The sequence below is a fragment of the Manis javanica genome, chromosome 6, assembly GCF_040802235.1.
Source record: "Manis javanica isolate MJ-LG chromosome 6, MJ_LKY, whole genome shotgun sequence".
NCBI lineage: Eukaryota > Metazoa > Chordata > Mammalia > Pholidota > Manidae > Manis > Manis javanica.
In genome coordinates, this window is record NC_133161.1 from 118,300,206 (window position 1) to 118,317,885 (window position 17,680).

The 17,680-nt window shown below is 38.3% G+C and overlaps 1 protein-coding gene across 5 annotated transcripts in view; it reads left to right on the top strand.

The window, feature by feature from the left end:
- The first annotated feature begins 5,122 nt into the window (after positions 1-5,122).
- Positions 5,123-17,680, top strand: part of PDGFD (platelet derived growth factor D) — a 232,595-nt gene continuing 220,037 nt past the window's right edge. For 2 of the 5 annotated variants that reach the window (XM_073239357.1, XM_037026087.2), the window contains exon 1: positions 5,126-5,510. In XM_073239357.1, coding sequence (XP_073095458.1) covers positions 5,387-5,510 — 124 coding nt within the window. In that variant the 5' untranslated portion in view covers positions 5,126-5,386. Of the gene's footprint in view, positions 5,511-17,680 lie in introns of all 5 variants that reach the window. The other 3 variants (XM_073239358.1, XM_037026084.2, XM_037026086.2) reach the window with 3 other exon arrangements.

Genomic DNA, 17,680 nt, shown 5'->3' on the forward strand with positions numbered 1-17,680 from the left:
AAAGTCTTTTGATAACTTATTTTACTATTAATAATAGAATAAAAGGATAATATGATACATGTGGCAAGCAAGTCAGTTGAAAATACGTAAACGTTTAATAAAAGGATAACTTTCATTGTTAAATGACAGTCATTGGATAGATTTAAAAATCAGGTGTTGATGAGTCACATAACTTAATAATATATTTTGCACATTCTTTATGTAAAACACTCTGTAACCATGCTAGTAATCTAGGTCTTTCAAGTCAAGTGGAACAATTTATCTGTTTTCTTTCTTATGAATATTAACTTCCATTCTTTGTTGACCAAATATTTGAACATTATCCTTTGTTCAATTCTGAAAATAAACTGAATTTAATCCAGTTTTTCTGAGCCAAATGATAGCTCAAAATCATTTTGATAGATGCCTTAAAGCATCAGAGTTAATTTTGTCTATTTTTTAAATCTGTCAAAATTTTAATCATTTGTCTTTCATCTATTTACTTAATTCCAGCACAAACATCTGTTCTTCCTATCCAGATTTTCATGCATTAGAACTACTGATTTCTTTCAGAGAAAATAAAATGTTGAAAATAAATGTAACTATTGTTAGATGATGATCAAACTCTGAGTTATTATTTTATTACAGTAGTCTCCCTTATCCAGAGGGCATATGTTCCAGTGGATGCTTAAAACTGAGGACAGTACTGAACCCTATCTATATTTTCTTTTTTCATGTACATACATACCTATGAGAAAGCTTAATTTGTAAATTAGGCACAGTAAGAGATTAACAGTAACTAATAACAAAATAGAACAACTATAATGCATTTGATTCTTGAATAATGTGGGGTTTAAGGGTACCAATCTCTGCCCAGTTGAAAATACTCATATAACTTTTAACTTCCCCCAAATTTACTAATAACCCACTGTTAGCCAAAAGCCGATTAACAAGTCGATTAATAGTCGATTAATACATATTTAATGTGTTATGTATTATGTGCTGTCTTCCTACAATAAAGGAATAGGAAAGAAAATGTTTTTTCAAATCTTTGCAAATCTTTAAAAAGTTTTCCAATATGTTTATTGAAAAAAAAATTCGTAATAAGAGGACCCAAGCAATTCAATTTCTTGAAGGGGCAGCTGTGTACTGCAGGAAAGGTTATTGAATGCAGTCTCTCTCTCTTTCTCAAAATATTTTATTGTACTGTGCTCGCGTTTCTTGTGATGCTGTGAGACGATAAAACGCTGCTGTGATGAAATGCAGTGAGATGAGCGACATAGTTATTCTGACGTAGCGCTAAACTACTATTGACCTTCAGAATATTTGTCAGAAGGAGATTCATCTGTTTCCAGACCACAGCTAACGTGAGTAACTAAAGTTGTGGAAAGCAAAACTGTGGATAAGAGGGCACTATTGTATATAATGTTAATTATTGAAGTTTCAAAATTATAGCTCATTAAAATTTGTAGAAAATTTTATTCTAGGCTTTCTAGAAACTCCTAAAATGCTACATATATACATATACATATACATATACATATACATATACATATACATATACATATACATATACATATACATATACATATATAGTATATGGTAAAAAAACCAAAAAATGAGTGAAGATTTAAAAAGTAAAATAGACTTCTGACTGAAGTATTGAAGTTAATTCTAGTCTAACGCTCCTATTTTACAGGAAGGGATCTAAGTCTCATAAAAGTTTAATGTTGACAAAACTCAATGGTTTTTTTTGGCAGAGCAGCAATAAGCATTTCACATCAGAGTGATTTTTTTTTCTGAGATGTAGTGAGGGGAGGATAAATAAAAGAGGTATATTCTATTTGAATGGTCTTCATAACAAGATTACTATAGTTAACGAGCTTTAAGTTAAAAGCTAATGGAAGTTTAGTCTAAAAGAATATTGGTGTGAGCCACTTGCAGAAATAAAACCTACCACAATTCATTCCTTTTACACTGTGGCTTTTATAAGCTAGTGATAGAAACTAAGAATATTTTCAAATGTAATGGAAAACACCATTCCTGTGTCATATTAATGTAGGGAAAGAGTATATGATAAAAAATAGTATCACATCCTAACCTACCCTTTTATCAAATTCTTACTGCTGGAATATTTGGGCTAAATGCCGTTTTACATGGATCTATTTTAAGTTGCTCTCACATTAAAATTTTTTTCGAACAATAAAAGTATCCTCTATAGTTGTATGAATGTCATTGAACAATGGCTAAATATAGAATAATTGATTTATATTATTCTGAATAGTAATAAATATTTATAAATGTGATTTCATTGTGTTGGCTAATGTTCTTCTAACTGACCTCTAAGCATTTAAATATAGTTGCAAATTCAATGTCTGGCAAGTTAAAGATACACGTGAAAAATAAACTAAAACACTGTTCTTCTATTTTGATACCAGACCTCTAAATATATATTTTTTAAGCACATATTCTATGTACAATGACACCTTAATTGGTATAATCAACCTAATTTGTAAGAATTAATCATTACGTAATATTGAAAACCAGGTTCAGAACAATTGCTAAGGCACAGCTCCCTAATATTTTGCTTTTGTCATTGATTCTGGATATTTGCTGGTATTAAAAGATCAAGAGCATACTGATTATATGTGACATCCTTTCCTATTCTCAGCTAAAATATTTAACATTATGGATTTGCCATGCCTTGTGAGCACACATTATTAGTGTCTTGGACAACTCTACTTTGAATACTTTAAATTCAACATTTTATGTATAATATTAAGACAAGTAATCCTGTAACATTTTGATACTTGTTATAATAACATAAGCCACTTTCACTTTACTCATTTTTCCTATATTGTCCTTTCAGGAGCTAGCTATGAAAGTTAAAGAAAGTTTTAAACCACTTTTTTAAAATGGTACCATATTTTAATTAGCCTCTGCTCCCATTTCATCAATATCTGACCCTCTTCTCTTATTAATACAGATATATATATATATATATATATATATATATATATATATAGTTGTTTATGGTCTCTCTTCCACTAAAATGTGAGCTCTAGGGATTGGAGGCCTTATTTCTCACATTCACTATTTCATCCCCAGGATTTTTAGACAAGAGCCTGGCAAGCGAGAATCTAATGCATAATTAATACTTTTTGAAAGAACACATGACTGAATGCAAACACAGGTTTTGTTGTCTCTCCTTGTTGCCTCTTCCAGAATTTATTATATTGTTGAGACAATGTGATCAAACCTTTTTTTTTCCCAGTGGTTTTTCAAACTTTTTTGGTCATGCCCCACAGAAATACCTTTTATATTTGTGTGGGTGTATTTGAAACAATTTATTATGAAAGAATGCCTAATGTTATTGTCTGCAATGAACCCTGATAATTAAATCTCTAAGCTATTGTATTCCTTTTCACTTATTTAAAAAATAAAGCTGCACGCAGCACAGATTGTTAGAGCAGTGAAAATACTCTGTATGATACCAAATGATGACTATGTGTTATTATATATCTGTCCAAACCCATAGACTGTACAGCACTCAGAGTGAATCCTAACACAACCTTTAAATTTACCACATGTAACCAAGCGCACACTATAATGTGAGCCTCGGGCGACTATCACGTGCTGGTGTAGGCTCATCACTTGTACAAACATACCCCTCGGTGGAGGGTGCTGATGATCGGGGAGGCTATGTATGTGTTGGCGCAAATGGTCTCTGGAAAATCTCTGTACTTTCTACCCAATTTTTTTGTGACCCTAAAACTGCTCTAAAAAAATAGTTTTCATAAAAAAATAATTGCTGGTCTTGAAATTGATTTCACAACCCACAGACTCGCAGTTTATAAAACACTGTTTTCGACAAAAGGTGAAGAGATGAACCACGTTCGTCTTTAAGTATGTGGGTAAGTACACATGCACATCCTAGTCAGAGTTGGAGGGTGTCATTGTCAAGTCCGTGTTTTCCTGTACTTCCTGAGCTTCTCGGCCGCTTCCAGCTCTCTCTACAGAGGTAGCACTTACTTACACCCCAGATTTCTAGGAGCTGGAAGGCCAGAACGAGACTGGAGAATGTCTCTTCTACATCTCATAGGATCAGCAGCTGAGAAATCATGGGAATATGGATTTGTACCCAGCTACACACAAAACAATAAGCTGAAATTATTTAATATAATTCTTACCACAACCACATAAACTAAGAATTGCTACCCACCATTTATAAGTAAAGAAACTGAGGCTCAAGAGGTCAAATAATTTACTCAAGGTGACAGTGCTAGCTGAGTAGAGCAGAGCAGCAGGGCTGGGACCTAATCCTTTTTCAAACCAGTCCCCTCCCCGGGAGATAGATGCATGATTGTATAAGTTCCCGGAATCCAGAGGCAGCTCCTCTGCACCTCAGAGCTGCCACATACTGAGAATAGGGAGGCCTAGAGGCTGGATGTTCCCTACTCTTCTTCTGGACCATAAGCAAAAACACAGTGTTCTCTCTCAACTTCCCCACCTTGCCAGCATTAATTGCTCAACCCCACCCTGATGTGTAGCCCCTTCTGTGCAGGAGGTGGGGATGGGACGTTTGAAACCCCCTGGATGATTTATTGTAGGCTTCGTCACGTATGGGGTCCAGAGCCCTGTGAGACTGTAAAGACCTGGGCCCAAGCTCCCACCCCCGAAATTATCCTTATTCAGCTAAAGTCTCACAGGGGTTCAAAGGAAACTCAGAATTATTACGCTTTTCCACTTTTTTACACAGGATTGAAATCTTAACTAAGTAGAATCTGATTTGGGTTACTGTAAACTAAACACTCCCAACTCCAGTACCCTCCCCAAAGCCCACCATCACCAGGCAGGGGCCAGGTCTTGAAGGCGGATGGGCCAGGCACCCCTGGAAAAGTCCTGGGATTCCACCCTGTCCCACCTCTGGCCGCCCGCCCCGTCCCTGTCCCCTTTCCAGCCTCCTGGCTAGGCTTTCTCCCAGTGAGGTGGGGGGCGTCCTGACCCAGGCCGGACTGGGCGTGCTCGGTGGAGGAGTGGGCATCGGGGCCCGGGGACGCGCAGCTCGGGGGCCGCCGCCGCGGCGGAGGACGCGGCTGCTCGGCTCGCCTGCCCGGGGCCGCCGCGCCGCCCGCCCCCTGCAGCCTGTGCTGCGGCGGCTGGCCGCCGGAGGGGGCGGACAGACGCCAACCTGTTGTCGTCCCGTCACCATTCACCAGCTCGCACAGCACAAGGAAGTGCGGCACCCACACGCGCTCGGAGAGCCCGGCATGCAGGAAGTTCGTGCGGAGCGCGGCGACTAGCTTGGCGGCGGGCGAGCGGGGCGGCCGGAGCGCGGCGGGCGTGCCTCCCGGAGCGGGTCCCGGCTTTTCCTTGGAGCGACGCTGCACCCAGGTCGCTGATCCCAATGCACCGCCTCGCCCTCGTCTACACTCTAGTCTGCGCAAACTTTTGCTGCTATCGGGACACTTCTGCTACCCCGCAGAGCGCATCCATCAAAGCTTTGCGCAACGCCAATCTCAGGCGAGATGGTAAGAGACTCATTTTATTTTTAATATAAAACACTGTTTTTTCTTGCCGTCATTGTTTCTTTCTTTTTAAAAAATTTTCCTGTGAACCCTGGTGAATGTATTGTGGCGCGGGCTTGGGGGGCGGGGCCCGTGCTTGTCCCCAGTCCTGCGAGATCCCCCTTTCCCGGAATGGGTCTGCGGGGTGTGGGACCCGCGCTGGAGGGGATCGCAAGGGTCAGGTGGTTCACTTCGCTGCACCCTGAGGAAGTCATTTTGGTGTTCAATAGTCACTGATGCCAGGATCCCGGAATTACAGAGAGTCGCAGGCTGCGCCGCCCCTCGGTCAGACTCTTAACCTTTCGAACTTGAAACTCGGATAGATGGGGCGTTCATGATAGGTGGAGGGACTCAGAAGTGGCTTTCTTTGGGTGATTTATTCTATTCTAATTATTTTAATAGGAAGAGAGGGAGTGACGCGTTTCAGTACCGCAGTCATATCTGGAACAGAGTGAAGACTTACATATTATTTATTTTGAGGAGATGGCGATGTGCAGCACATTGTACTTTCTTTCCCCGAAGTGACTTTCCCAGGGGAGTACAGCCGTGGCTCAGAAACTCAGATTCAGGGACACTGGGGCTTTGGGGGTTTCATCAATACCACAGAGGGACTGGGCTTCTGCTGTCCGTTTCCTTGCGCAGAAGACTTAACTATTTGCAAGGAGCAAAGCTCTTTAAACAGTTAACCTAAGGTCCAAAGCAAGCTTGTTTGTTTTCTTACTCTGGAGGACACCTGGGTCATTGGGTCCTGGATACTTTAACTGACTTTTATTTACTTCCTGGGCTTCCACCAAGACCTGAAGTTGATTTATTCCTCTACTCTCAAGGACAACTAACGTTGACAGTACTTTGCAGCCGTTTCTGCCACCTACCTGCAGTGAACTTTAGGCTTTTGGGTTTTTTTTTCTTCATAAACAGTATCTTTATGGCTGTCTGCTTGCTAAAAGTTCTAACACGTTCCCTAAGGAATCACCAAGCTATTCTTAATGACTTTGCTGTATGGGCTGGCGATATTTGGGTGTTCTCCAGTAAATTCATATTTACCATCTTATTTCCTTACTAGTTTCTCTCTTGGTATTTCCTTAATTTGGACTCCACTGTAAGGCTTTTGATTTTAGGAACAACAAAAACAAAAACTTTATTATATTTTCTAATGACAAGTAGACTGTGGATTTTAATGTGCTCAAGTCATCTGAAGTGGTGTAAATATGTGGAGGAGGTACAGGGAAGCCACAGAGTTGCCTCCTGGCCAGAAGATCCCCCTATATTTATAGAATTACTTTATCACAGTGTTTTTATGTGAAATACTTTAGCAGTGCATTTTTGATGACTTGCCATCTTACAGCACAAAAATTCCTTATTGGACTTAAAAAAAAAAGGCTTAGGCTCAAGACCAAACTTCGTAAAAGTTTTGCTTTACTCATTAATATTTCCACTAGGGACAGTCTTTTAATTGACTTTTTAGATTTGTTCATGTTTGGACTTTAGATGCCCTTCTAGCCTCAGAGAGTAAAATGCCATTTATAATTTGCATGACTTCATAGCCATAATTTTGTAATCCTTAACCTCTGAAGTATCAGTTACAAGAAGTCAAGGACAGAAAATGAAAAGTATGTAACCATTGCCCATTAACCCAAGATTTTAACTAAAACCAAACCATGTGGCTCATACCATTTTTTTCAAAAAGAATAATCTCATTTTAGTTTTCATTATTAAAACTTTGTACATCTGTCTAGTCTGTATGATAAATGCTTTGTTTTATCAAGATTTCAAACACTGACCTGGATTTATTTCTTTATATTTTAGCTAAAGGTGCTTTGCAGTTACTAACAGTGTGCACACATGCATGTGCATGTGTGTGCACATGCACACACACACACACACACACACACACATTTTGATTAGTTAAGATTCCTCAATGTTAATCTCATTTAACAAACAAGGATGAGAAGGTGCAAAAGGTAGTCAGATTTTAAAATATTGCTTAATGCAGAGTGAAAAATAGTTAACACTTACATTGTTAGTTGGGGGAATTTTCAAAAGGCAATTTATTCTTCAGTGCTACAGACCATGCATTCTCAAAGAGAGGTCCTGTTGTCCCAAAGTGGCAAAATCGGATCTTAGAGGGTAAAAGTATCTTAGGTATTGCAGTAGTTTGTGGTTCTCCAATGGCTCAGTATGTGTAAATAGACAGACAGCATATCTGTAGTATTAGCATTTCACAGGGAGGGGATGTGATTAGAAATAAATGTCTAAAAGAAGCTACTGAAGGGAGGATTCATGAAAACCAAAAGGTTGACAAACTCTGCCGTAAAAGTTTTGATGAGAGAGTGAGAGCACAAGGTCTTTGAAAGAGTCTAGAGTCATCTGGAAAAATCTTAATGGAATGGTTGAACTGATGAGAGGAAGTAGTAACGTATTAAATTAAACTCCTGTTCTGATTCTAGACACTTTCAACCTCCTTTCCCAAACTTCATTAATAGCTCATTAAAGAAGACAATAGTATTGTTCTTTCAACTATCAGATTAAGACAGGGTAGAAGCTTGGGGAGGACTTGAATATGGAATATAATAAGGGGAGAGAGAGAGGATCAATGTTTCCACACATAAATTATTTAGGGCCTTGAGAAGATCTAGCCTTCAGATTACCAATGGTAGGGAACCACAACAAAAATTTGTCATGATCCTTGAATAGGAGTTTTAGAAACCGTTACCTAATGCTCTAAACTATCTTGGTGTTTGTGTGCCATCTGGCTGTCCCTACTGAACTTGTTAGCTGCTACCCATTATTTGAATCAAGAAAGAAACAAAAAGAATGGGCCTCCTCCTGTCTTGGGTAGGGATCCTGTCTAGCTTGATATGAAAAACTTGTTTTTGATCTACCTGTATCTAACAGCTCCAAATAACTAGAGTAGCTAAAAATGCTACTGAAATCAAGTGTTAGGGCTGATAAATGATAGTCTCCTGGCCTTCCAGAATACTCCATTACAATGTGTTCTTGTTCTAAAAGAGAAAACTCCAGAGCCCTTCCTAGCACCACTGCAAAACAGCTAAAGGTTACCTAGCGGATGAGGGTGGTTGGATTTGGTCCCTGTCTCCAGGAGGAAACTAGGTTCTACAACTCAGAAGGATTAAAAATATAATAGTTGGTCGTACTTAACTGAATATTTATACTTTCTTATATTATGTTTATTATTGTCTCTCAAACAGATTTACTTTTGATATCCATTCCTGATCCACCTCTTGGTACAGAGAAAATCTTAATTTAGCAGTAGCATCCACACATTCTTATTTTAGTGTCTGTGCGTCAGTGCAGTTGGTGCTTTTATAATAACTGGCCACAACTGGTGTTGCTCAGAGTGTGGATCAAGAAGTGTAAAGGTAGCAATTAACTGACAGTATTACTTGGTTATTTTTAAATCTAACTAGAAAGAACTTCCTGCTTAGGGGGTTAAGAATGCAGATGCAATCTTTCTTTTCTTGACCTTTTGTTTCTTTCAGAAAGTACAGGTGTTGGTGGTAGATGATTCTGAATTTAGTTCTGTTTGGTTGTTTAATATGTTAGTACTTGAATTATCTATTACATTATCATTATCTAGTGATAGGCCTGTAGTTTTAGTAATTGTGGTTTTAGATTTTTAAATAGTCAGGCTTGTTTCTTAAATAATATGGGTTTCTATTGTCATCACTGATGACAGCACATTGACTTCAGTGCAACTATCAGAGCTTAAAGGGAGGGTGACAAAAGAGAGGACAATATAAATCAATTATTTTTGAAGTGTCTGAAAGCTGAGAATCAGACTATTGTCTAAATCTTACATTCTTCTGTGCTTATATTTTTTAAAGGTATTAAAGCCTCATAATCTTACAGAACATAATGGTGATTACATAGTTTAAGTGTAGCATGGCTTTGACTTGCTGCCACAGGTTATATTATTTAATAGAGGTTCTTTTAAGGAGGAAAGTTTAAGTAGGTGTCCATATATTATGTAGTGAAAGATGCCACGAGGTTGTAATTTACAGTAAGGACCATTCTGTGCTCATTGAATAACATCGATTTTCATCTACAGGACTTTCCCTTTCAGGGACTGACAGCAAAGCTTTATTGTTTCAAAACAGTAAGGTCAAACAATGGAGCAATGTTTCCAGAGTCACTGATCTCTAATGACCAGCAGTAAGCATGCTGTCACGTGGGACTCTTGAGTATATGTGGTCTCAGAGTTCCATCATTCTAAGCAACTGGAAGGGTATGTCTAATTAACGCTCCTGTCCTTGAGAGCTGAGTCATAATGCAAATCATCTTCTGAAATTTACTCTTGAATTTCTTTGCTAAATGATCTGATGAGCATAAAAAGGCACTTCCTGAACATTTTAATAAAATTATTTCTTGTATTAAAATAGGAACATCTTCTATATGAACTGCTGTAGGATGTTTCCAACACATCTATGCTGAATCATTTAGGCAATGCTCTGCTCTTTCACAAAGAATCTAGATGACTTTAAGGTAGAAGTGAGTGAGTGTCTGTGCTACGTGGCCCCTTTTAGGTGATCTCTTTTCAGATCATTCTTTACTTGACCTGGACTGTCCTTTTAAGATGAAAGGGTGAAACTAACATACAGATACTTCTTTATCCTCAGCGGGGCTGCTGACCCCCACTGTAATTATAATACATTTATTCAAAAATTCTTTATTGCATCTGTAATCTCTACCAGTTTCCGTGCTAGATGCTCCATTATCAGCACATTATGAATGAAACATACATGGCTCCTGCCTTCTTAGAGCCCATAGTCTAGTGGGCAATATAGGCAAATACTTAGTTCCACATCCTGCAGTTGTCTTTCAGATGCATTCTGATGAGTCCCAAGATTCTCCAGAAGTACCTTAGAGGTCATCAGCACAGGCATAATGGGGAGGCTGAACACTTGTAGCTTTAGGTTCCCCACTTCTTCAACAGAACAATTCCACATGACTCTGCTTATCTCTTTCACATATTTGAATCCATCATAAAATATTTTTTGAAAAAAAGCATTTTACACTTTAAAAAAAGTGTAGAGCACTATGTGGTATGATATGTGCTTTAATGGAGGACATCTACAGGAGTATGGGGATTCAAAAGAAGCACCTAATTTGGATTAGAGAGGAAGGTTTCCTGGGGAAAGTGATGTCTAAACTGGGGAATGAAGGCTCAGTCAAGAAGCTGGTAGCGGTGAGGAAGGAGGGCGGAGGGTCCTAGTGAGAAAACAGCACTGCCAAGGTTTGGAGATGAGAATGTAGGTAAGCATTTGTCCACTAAGGGCCTGGGAGGACTTCTAGGGGGTTTGGTCATTATGCTGAGGGCAATGAAAGATTTAATTTGGAGAAAGATATGGCCTGTCTTTTGTCTGAATACTCAGTGCCCGTGCTCCTGAGAATGCAGGCAGGCTAATACTGTGAGCAAGACCAGCCTTCCTACATCTCCATTGCCTTGGGACACGAATGCAGAATTATTTAATTTTCGGTATGATAGTGGAGGACATGACTGCCTTTTCTAGTCTAAAATCTCCAAAGATGAGGTGGCCATTGTCCCAGGATAGCATGAGGTTCCCTTTCCTGGATGCCCCTCTGCAGCTCAGCATGCTAGATATTAAATTTTGCCAACTGTGTCTGAGTTTCATTGGGCTAATAATATAGGCTAATAATATAAATCATGAGTCACCTGTCTAGTATTTTACAACTTTATAAATTATTTCAAACTTCTACATTTCAGAATTAGTACACTTTTTAAAAGGGAGCATTTCTACATTAACATTTATGTGAAGGAAAGTTTCAGCAAAAAGATACAAGGGCATATATAATACATAATAGCCAAAAAGGAAAGAATCCAAGACAAATGGTGTAGCAAAATGCTCTGCCTTCCCATACAGTATTTCAGGACCAAATGTAAGTCATAAATAAAGGAATAAGCCCCTGAGACACTAAAGTGCACAAGTGCACATACAGGAAGAAATATTTCCTGCTGAGGATTTGTTTTTTTCAGAACAAGAGTGAGGCTGACTGCATTGTTTCTTGCAAGCATTGATGATGTGTCTAATACACCTCTTGTATGCTCTTCACTATGGTATGCTGACATCTACATGTTCGCTTTAATATGGATAGATTAAAAATGTGGGTTTTTTTTTCACATGTGTGATTTGTGTCCTGTGCAGGTTAGTGGCTTTTGTATAGCTGGGAGACAGGGAGGCCTGTGGAGGCATGACAGCTCAGGCATATGAGCCATCTTTCATTATGAGCAGTGATCTTTTCCCAGATTTTTCACTTGAGCACTTTTTTTTTAGCATGTCTACGAAGACAGTCTTAGATGCAATGCTTTGCCTATAAAAGTAAGCCAGACATGATTTGAAAGATCGTACATTAGAATTCGTGATTTTTGAAATTTGGAGCCCAACATACCTGCTTTGGACTGAAGGAGCTCAGAGAGAGCTGCTGGGTGTGAGTTGTGAACAGAGGTCGAATATCCTGTGTTAGTTTTAAACGAAGGATTTCAGACTCATTATGAGAAGCTTCTGACATGTTGTGCATTTCACTGAAACATTTAATAAGCAATATAGCAAAAGTCTACTTTTATAGATGTTAGCTATTCAGCAACCTCAACTATGTAAAATGCAACCGAATGAACTAATAAATACCCAACAAATCCACTTAAAAGCCAAAATCAGTGTCACAAAGTATCTGAATTCATAATGATCATGTGGTAGACATTAAAAGACCATTGCCTTTACTTTCTTATTTCCTTTGTAGTTCCATCACACTTGCTTATGTGTTTCCCATATCCAACAAGAGAATAGGAACATTGTATTAGAATAGGGAACAGGACTGGTTACAGTTATTCACATTGCTAGCATTGGGAAGAGACCACTAGTAGTTTTCCTGCCTCCTCTGATATTTTCAGGCCTTGAAAAGCATTCATAAGGCCTAAGCAAGCACAGCTGGCTTAGATTTCTTATGGAAAAAGGAAAAAGAAATAGTTTCAACCTGCAAAGGACTTAATGCTTGGATTCTCCCCTACCCCGCAATTCATACATTGAAATCCTAAACCACATGCGATGAAATCAGGAGGTGGAGCCTCTGGGAAGTGATAGGTCTTGTGAGCTCTGCCCTCCCAGCATTAGTGCCTTTATAAGAGAAACGCTAGAGATTTCTCACCCCTCTCACCATGTGAGGATATAGGGAAAAGACACCACCTCTGCCGGTGCCTTGATCTTGGAATTCCCAGCCTCTAGAAGTGTGAGAAATAAATTTTTGTTGTGTATAAACCACCCAGTCTGGGGGATTTTGTTATAGTGGCCCTTATGGAAACTCCTATTGCCATATGTCACCAGTGAATTATATATTACAACCCAGTAGAGTTGCTGATTTTTTAAGTGATGTGCTTGAGTTATAAAGGAAAGTTTAGATTATATGTTTGGTAGGTTTACCAGTGTCACAATCTGAAAGTGGTATTAGCCTGTTTATGTGGTTTTCAGCCAGAAAATTGACAACTCTTACTATAACAACCTGTGGAGAAGAACGATTTGTAGCCTGGTAGCCTGGGTGAGAATAAACTATTATCATTCATATGTCAGTAACCAATACACTTGTGTTATTCAAAGTGAGGTGAATAGGAATTTGCTATTGGCACTTTGGATTAAACCATTCGGCTTCAAAATTCTTAATAACTTGAATGAAGACATAGAAAACATACCTATGAAACTTGCATATTTCAGCGGGAAAGAATAGTTAAGAGGTTAGATTAGAGGCATAGGTTGGCTGACCTTTCTGTAAAGGCCAGATAATAACTGTCTCAGGCTTTCTGACCTTGAGATTTCTGTTGCAACTACTCAGCTCTGTAGTTGTGATATGAAAGCAGCCATGCAGATGATGTGAATGGGTGGGTGTGGTTGTGTTCCTATAAAAAGTTATTTACAAAACAGGCAATGGGCCTGCTGGCTGCAGTTTGCTGACTTCTGAGTTAGAAAATCTACGTTTGTGCTTTTAGGTTGGGATGTTGGGCTGATCCTAGCAAAATAAAATTTAACAGGGATTAATGCAAAGTCTAGCTCTTTGGTTAGAACATAAAAGCAGTCACATAATTATAGAATGGAATAACTTGGATTAACACCTCCTCATGCTATGATAGATGGATAAATAAATAGATCAATAGATGTCTGTGATCATATCTGTATCTCCTACTGCTTTCGTTGAACACAGCTTATGCTTCAACAAATGATGTAGTTTCTAAGCAACAATAACAACAGTGTAAACCTGGCATTAGCATTAATATTATACCAGGATCAGGAGGCAATGCTTGTATAAATCACACTCTGCTCTGGTCCCTTGTATATGTGGGTGTTGTGGCCTCTTTCTGACTCCTTCAGCCTCATGACCTCAGCTCTTCTGTCCTTAAACTTTCCCTTGTTATGGACTCCATCTCCTCAGCCAACAGGTACAGTCAAGTTTCTTTGCACCATCCCATAACACACACAAGTCGTCTTACTGCTTCTCTTTATTTTATCACCATATAACTTCTGCAGTCTCACCGTGAATTGTGGTCTCCACTTCTCCTCTGCTGTACCCACTGCGATTTTAGCTCATTACCACAGCTCCCCAGATCTGTTTGGGGTGAGGTCCTATGACTTGCAGCCTCCCCGTGATTGGCAGGTGTCTTCTCTCAAACGTTCTCGTTCCTTGGCTGGCCACCGCCCCTCCTTTACCTTTTCTCCTACATGACTGAGGTGGTGATAAAAATAAAGCCAGCACTAGCACTGTTCTCATTTTAGGTTCTTTGGAGAAGCAAGGTTAGAGAAGGCCTTAAGAAGTGTATTTTATGTTGTATTCTGCCCCATAACCATTATGAATAGTGAAAGACGTAGGAAGGATCTTAAACTGTAATGGGGATTTTGTGAATGTAAGAAGAGCATTCACAGTTAAAAAGTAATGTCATATTATTACCTATCAAGTTCTACACTTGTAATATTTTGGGGGGAAGTATGTATAAATACATATAGATAAATTTATAATGTTTTAAAGAATAAAAGGGTATTTGTAAAAATACAGTATTGAATGCATAGGTTTTTCCCTTATGTAGCGTTCCCTAAGTGCTCTTTTGCTTATTTATTTTTTATCGCCTTGGATACATGTCCACCTTCCTGTCTGCCCTATAAATACTGAACATTTTTCAAGGCTCTGTTCTCAGCCTGATTTTCTCACTTTTTCACTGATGGTTTCTGGAAGATCTTAGTTTTGTCCAAAGTGTTATGTGTGAATGACCTATACATCTGCATCGACTGCTTCTGCCCCTTTACTGAGCTCTAAACATGTCTCTTTACTTCACTACTTGAGGTCTACAATGGGTGATCCCACTGGTACTTAAGGTAAACTCTCCAATGCAGTAGGACTCAGAGTAAAATTATCTGGTTTTTAATTAGGGTATTCATCCAATGGTGAATTCCTATAAATCCTTTTGTTGTTCTTCCAGACACATCAAAATTATTTTTGAATAAGCTGTTGTGTAAATGTGCTGACCGAGTGTCACATTATAGACAGAGGAATTGCAGTGCTCTGTGTGGCCATTCCTGATTCCAACCCTCCCCAGGTTGGAGGGTAGAACTGGCCATGCCTTATTTGTCCTTCATTTCCATCATAAAACATACAATGCACTTTTTAATTTACATGTCTGATGTCGGCTGATGTGAGCATCCTTGCTGTATTTAATACAGCCGAGCATCTTCATTGTCCATTTCATTGCCTGGTAGGAAAGACTGAATAAGGTTTGAGGGTTCAGCAAATCAGCCAATCAGTGTCTTCTTTTTATGACTGATGGTTGAGCCACATGAGTCTCTCATAATGACATTGTAAATGAATGGGAGGAGGGCTGCTTAAATTCTGTATCTAGGATGACAGGTTCCTGTTAATATTCAGGGTGACAGTTTATATCATTGACAGGATAGGGAATAAAGGAGAAAGAGCAGATAAGGAAAGGTTATGGAAATAAAAAATTAATTTGTAGACACTTTGAACTCTAGGAGCTTTTGCAATATTCATGTGGATGAAATCTAGAGATAGGAAGGCAAAAGAGAAGCACTTATTTGCATGAAATACATGTGCAGTGAGCAAGAAGTAAACAGCTGTTATTATTATGTTCCTAAAGTAAATGATATTCTTGATTGTAGGTGTATGATAATAATACAGGATACTTCTTGAGTACTAGTAATATGAAAAAGTGCTCTCATGGCTAATTGTAAGTAGTGGGTTGGTATGAAAAGTTGGTTTATGTCTCCAAAAGCCTGTACGTACACTTCTAGACTGTTGCCTTAGGCATAAGCATCACATTTTGAGGTTAATTCTGGAGACGAATATCAATAAAATGTGAAGAATATTCAACTATCTTCTTTCCTCCCTCCAAAAAATTCCACACACACACTGACTAGAATGAATCCTTTTACATATACTTTTCCTTTCCTTTATTAGTATTTGAGTACTTTTACTTGAAATTCCTACTACTTAGTATGAGTTGAAAAGAAAGAGGTAAAACTTAATTAAGGATCAGGAAACAAGTCTTAAGGTTCAAGCTGGATGACTGACTGTAGAAGGTTAAGGAAAGATGAATGTATCCCCTTCTGTGTATAGATTTATCTGCAAAGAAAGAACATGGGCACACTATATGTTATTTTACTGAGAATTAAATGAGAGTGGCTGTTGAATGGAATAAAAAAGTATACATTTCCTATAAAAACAGAAAGTTCATTGATGAAGTTACTAAACATGGAATTAAAGGATTTTTAGATAGTTGTTAATTTTAGAAAAAGAATGCAGTGAGAACTATTTGGCATTTTGTTTAAGTACAGTTTATGGGGGAGATTATTTAAATACCCTAGAAGGAGCTACTGTGGTTTTATATTCTTTGGACTCAATTCTTTAGTTTACTACTTTTCACCAAACCCAACTGCAATAAACATAACTACTACTCATTTGTACAACATGTATTGAAAACTGACTACATGCAAAGCATTCGATGGAGCACTGAGATACAAACAGTTAAACCCTAAGAAACTGTCTCTACTCTATTAAAGCTTATACTTTGGTTGAAGAGATAAAACATGTATGTGAATGACCATGAGGCAAGGCTGTGTCCTCTGAGTGCTGCCACTATGGGACGTAGGATTTTACGTTTTTGGAGACTCTGAGCTGCTGACCAAATTATAATCATAAGTCATCTGTCCTAATATTTACCTCAGAAAAAAAATATTGGTCAAACTGTTGTTGAGTGTAATATTATTTGAAGATCGAAAGACAAATCCCTTAGTGATTATCACTGTAGTTATTATTGTACTAAAACTTGAGTAGAAAAGTGACTTTTAATTATAGAACTGGGAGTCATACATTCTTGATTTTCTCTTTTGTGTGTTCGAATGTTAGGCTAAACATTCCTGAGCCGTAAGAGCAAATACGAGAGCTTACTTGCCAATGCAGTGTTGACTTAACTTTTTCAGATGTGATATGCAATGTGATTCTTTGACCACTGGATGGCAGTAGAAAAAAGACAGCTATCTACATCCTACTTTTTTTACTCCCTCTGTTGGTTGGGAATGTATATTAAACTAGGAAAATTTCATAATATTTTGAAAATTCTGGCTTCAAATCTTACGTATTTTTCAGGTAAGATTAAGTTCTGACATGATGAAAAGGGCAATGATCCTCTTTCATTATATTTTCATTGATTCTTATAATTTTCCCTTACCCCATATGTGTCATTTATAGATTTGTTGGCTCATACATTTATTCATTTCTTTATTTCACAAATTTTTCTTGTAAGTCCACTATGTGTCAGTTTCTATACCAGGTTCTGGGGCAAAAGTGTTGAAGGTGCCGTGATAATAATCGCTTTGTTAACTAACTGTGTGATTGCCACGAGAGAATAGATACCATCCACAGGGTACTTAGTGTGGAGAGTATACCGATGTAATTTATGTGTTAGTGCAATGACAATATCACATGAGGTGATGGAATGTAGAACAGATATATCTACAAGAGATATTTGCAAATAGTAGGATTATTGGAAATTTGGGGCTTAGGACAAAAATCAGAATCCAGTTAAACTGCTAAGCCCAGTGCCCTTA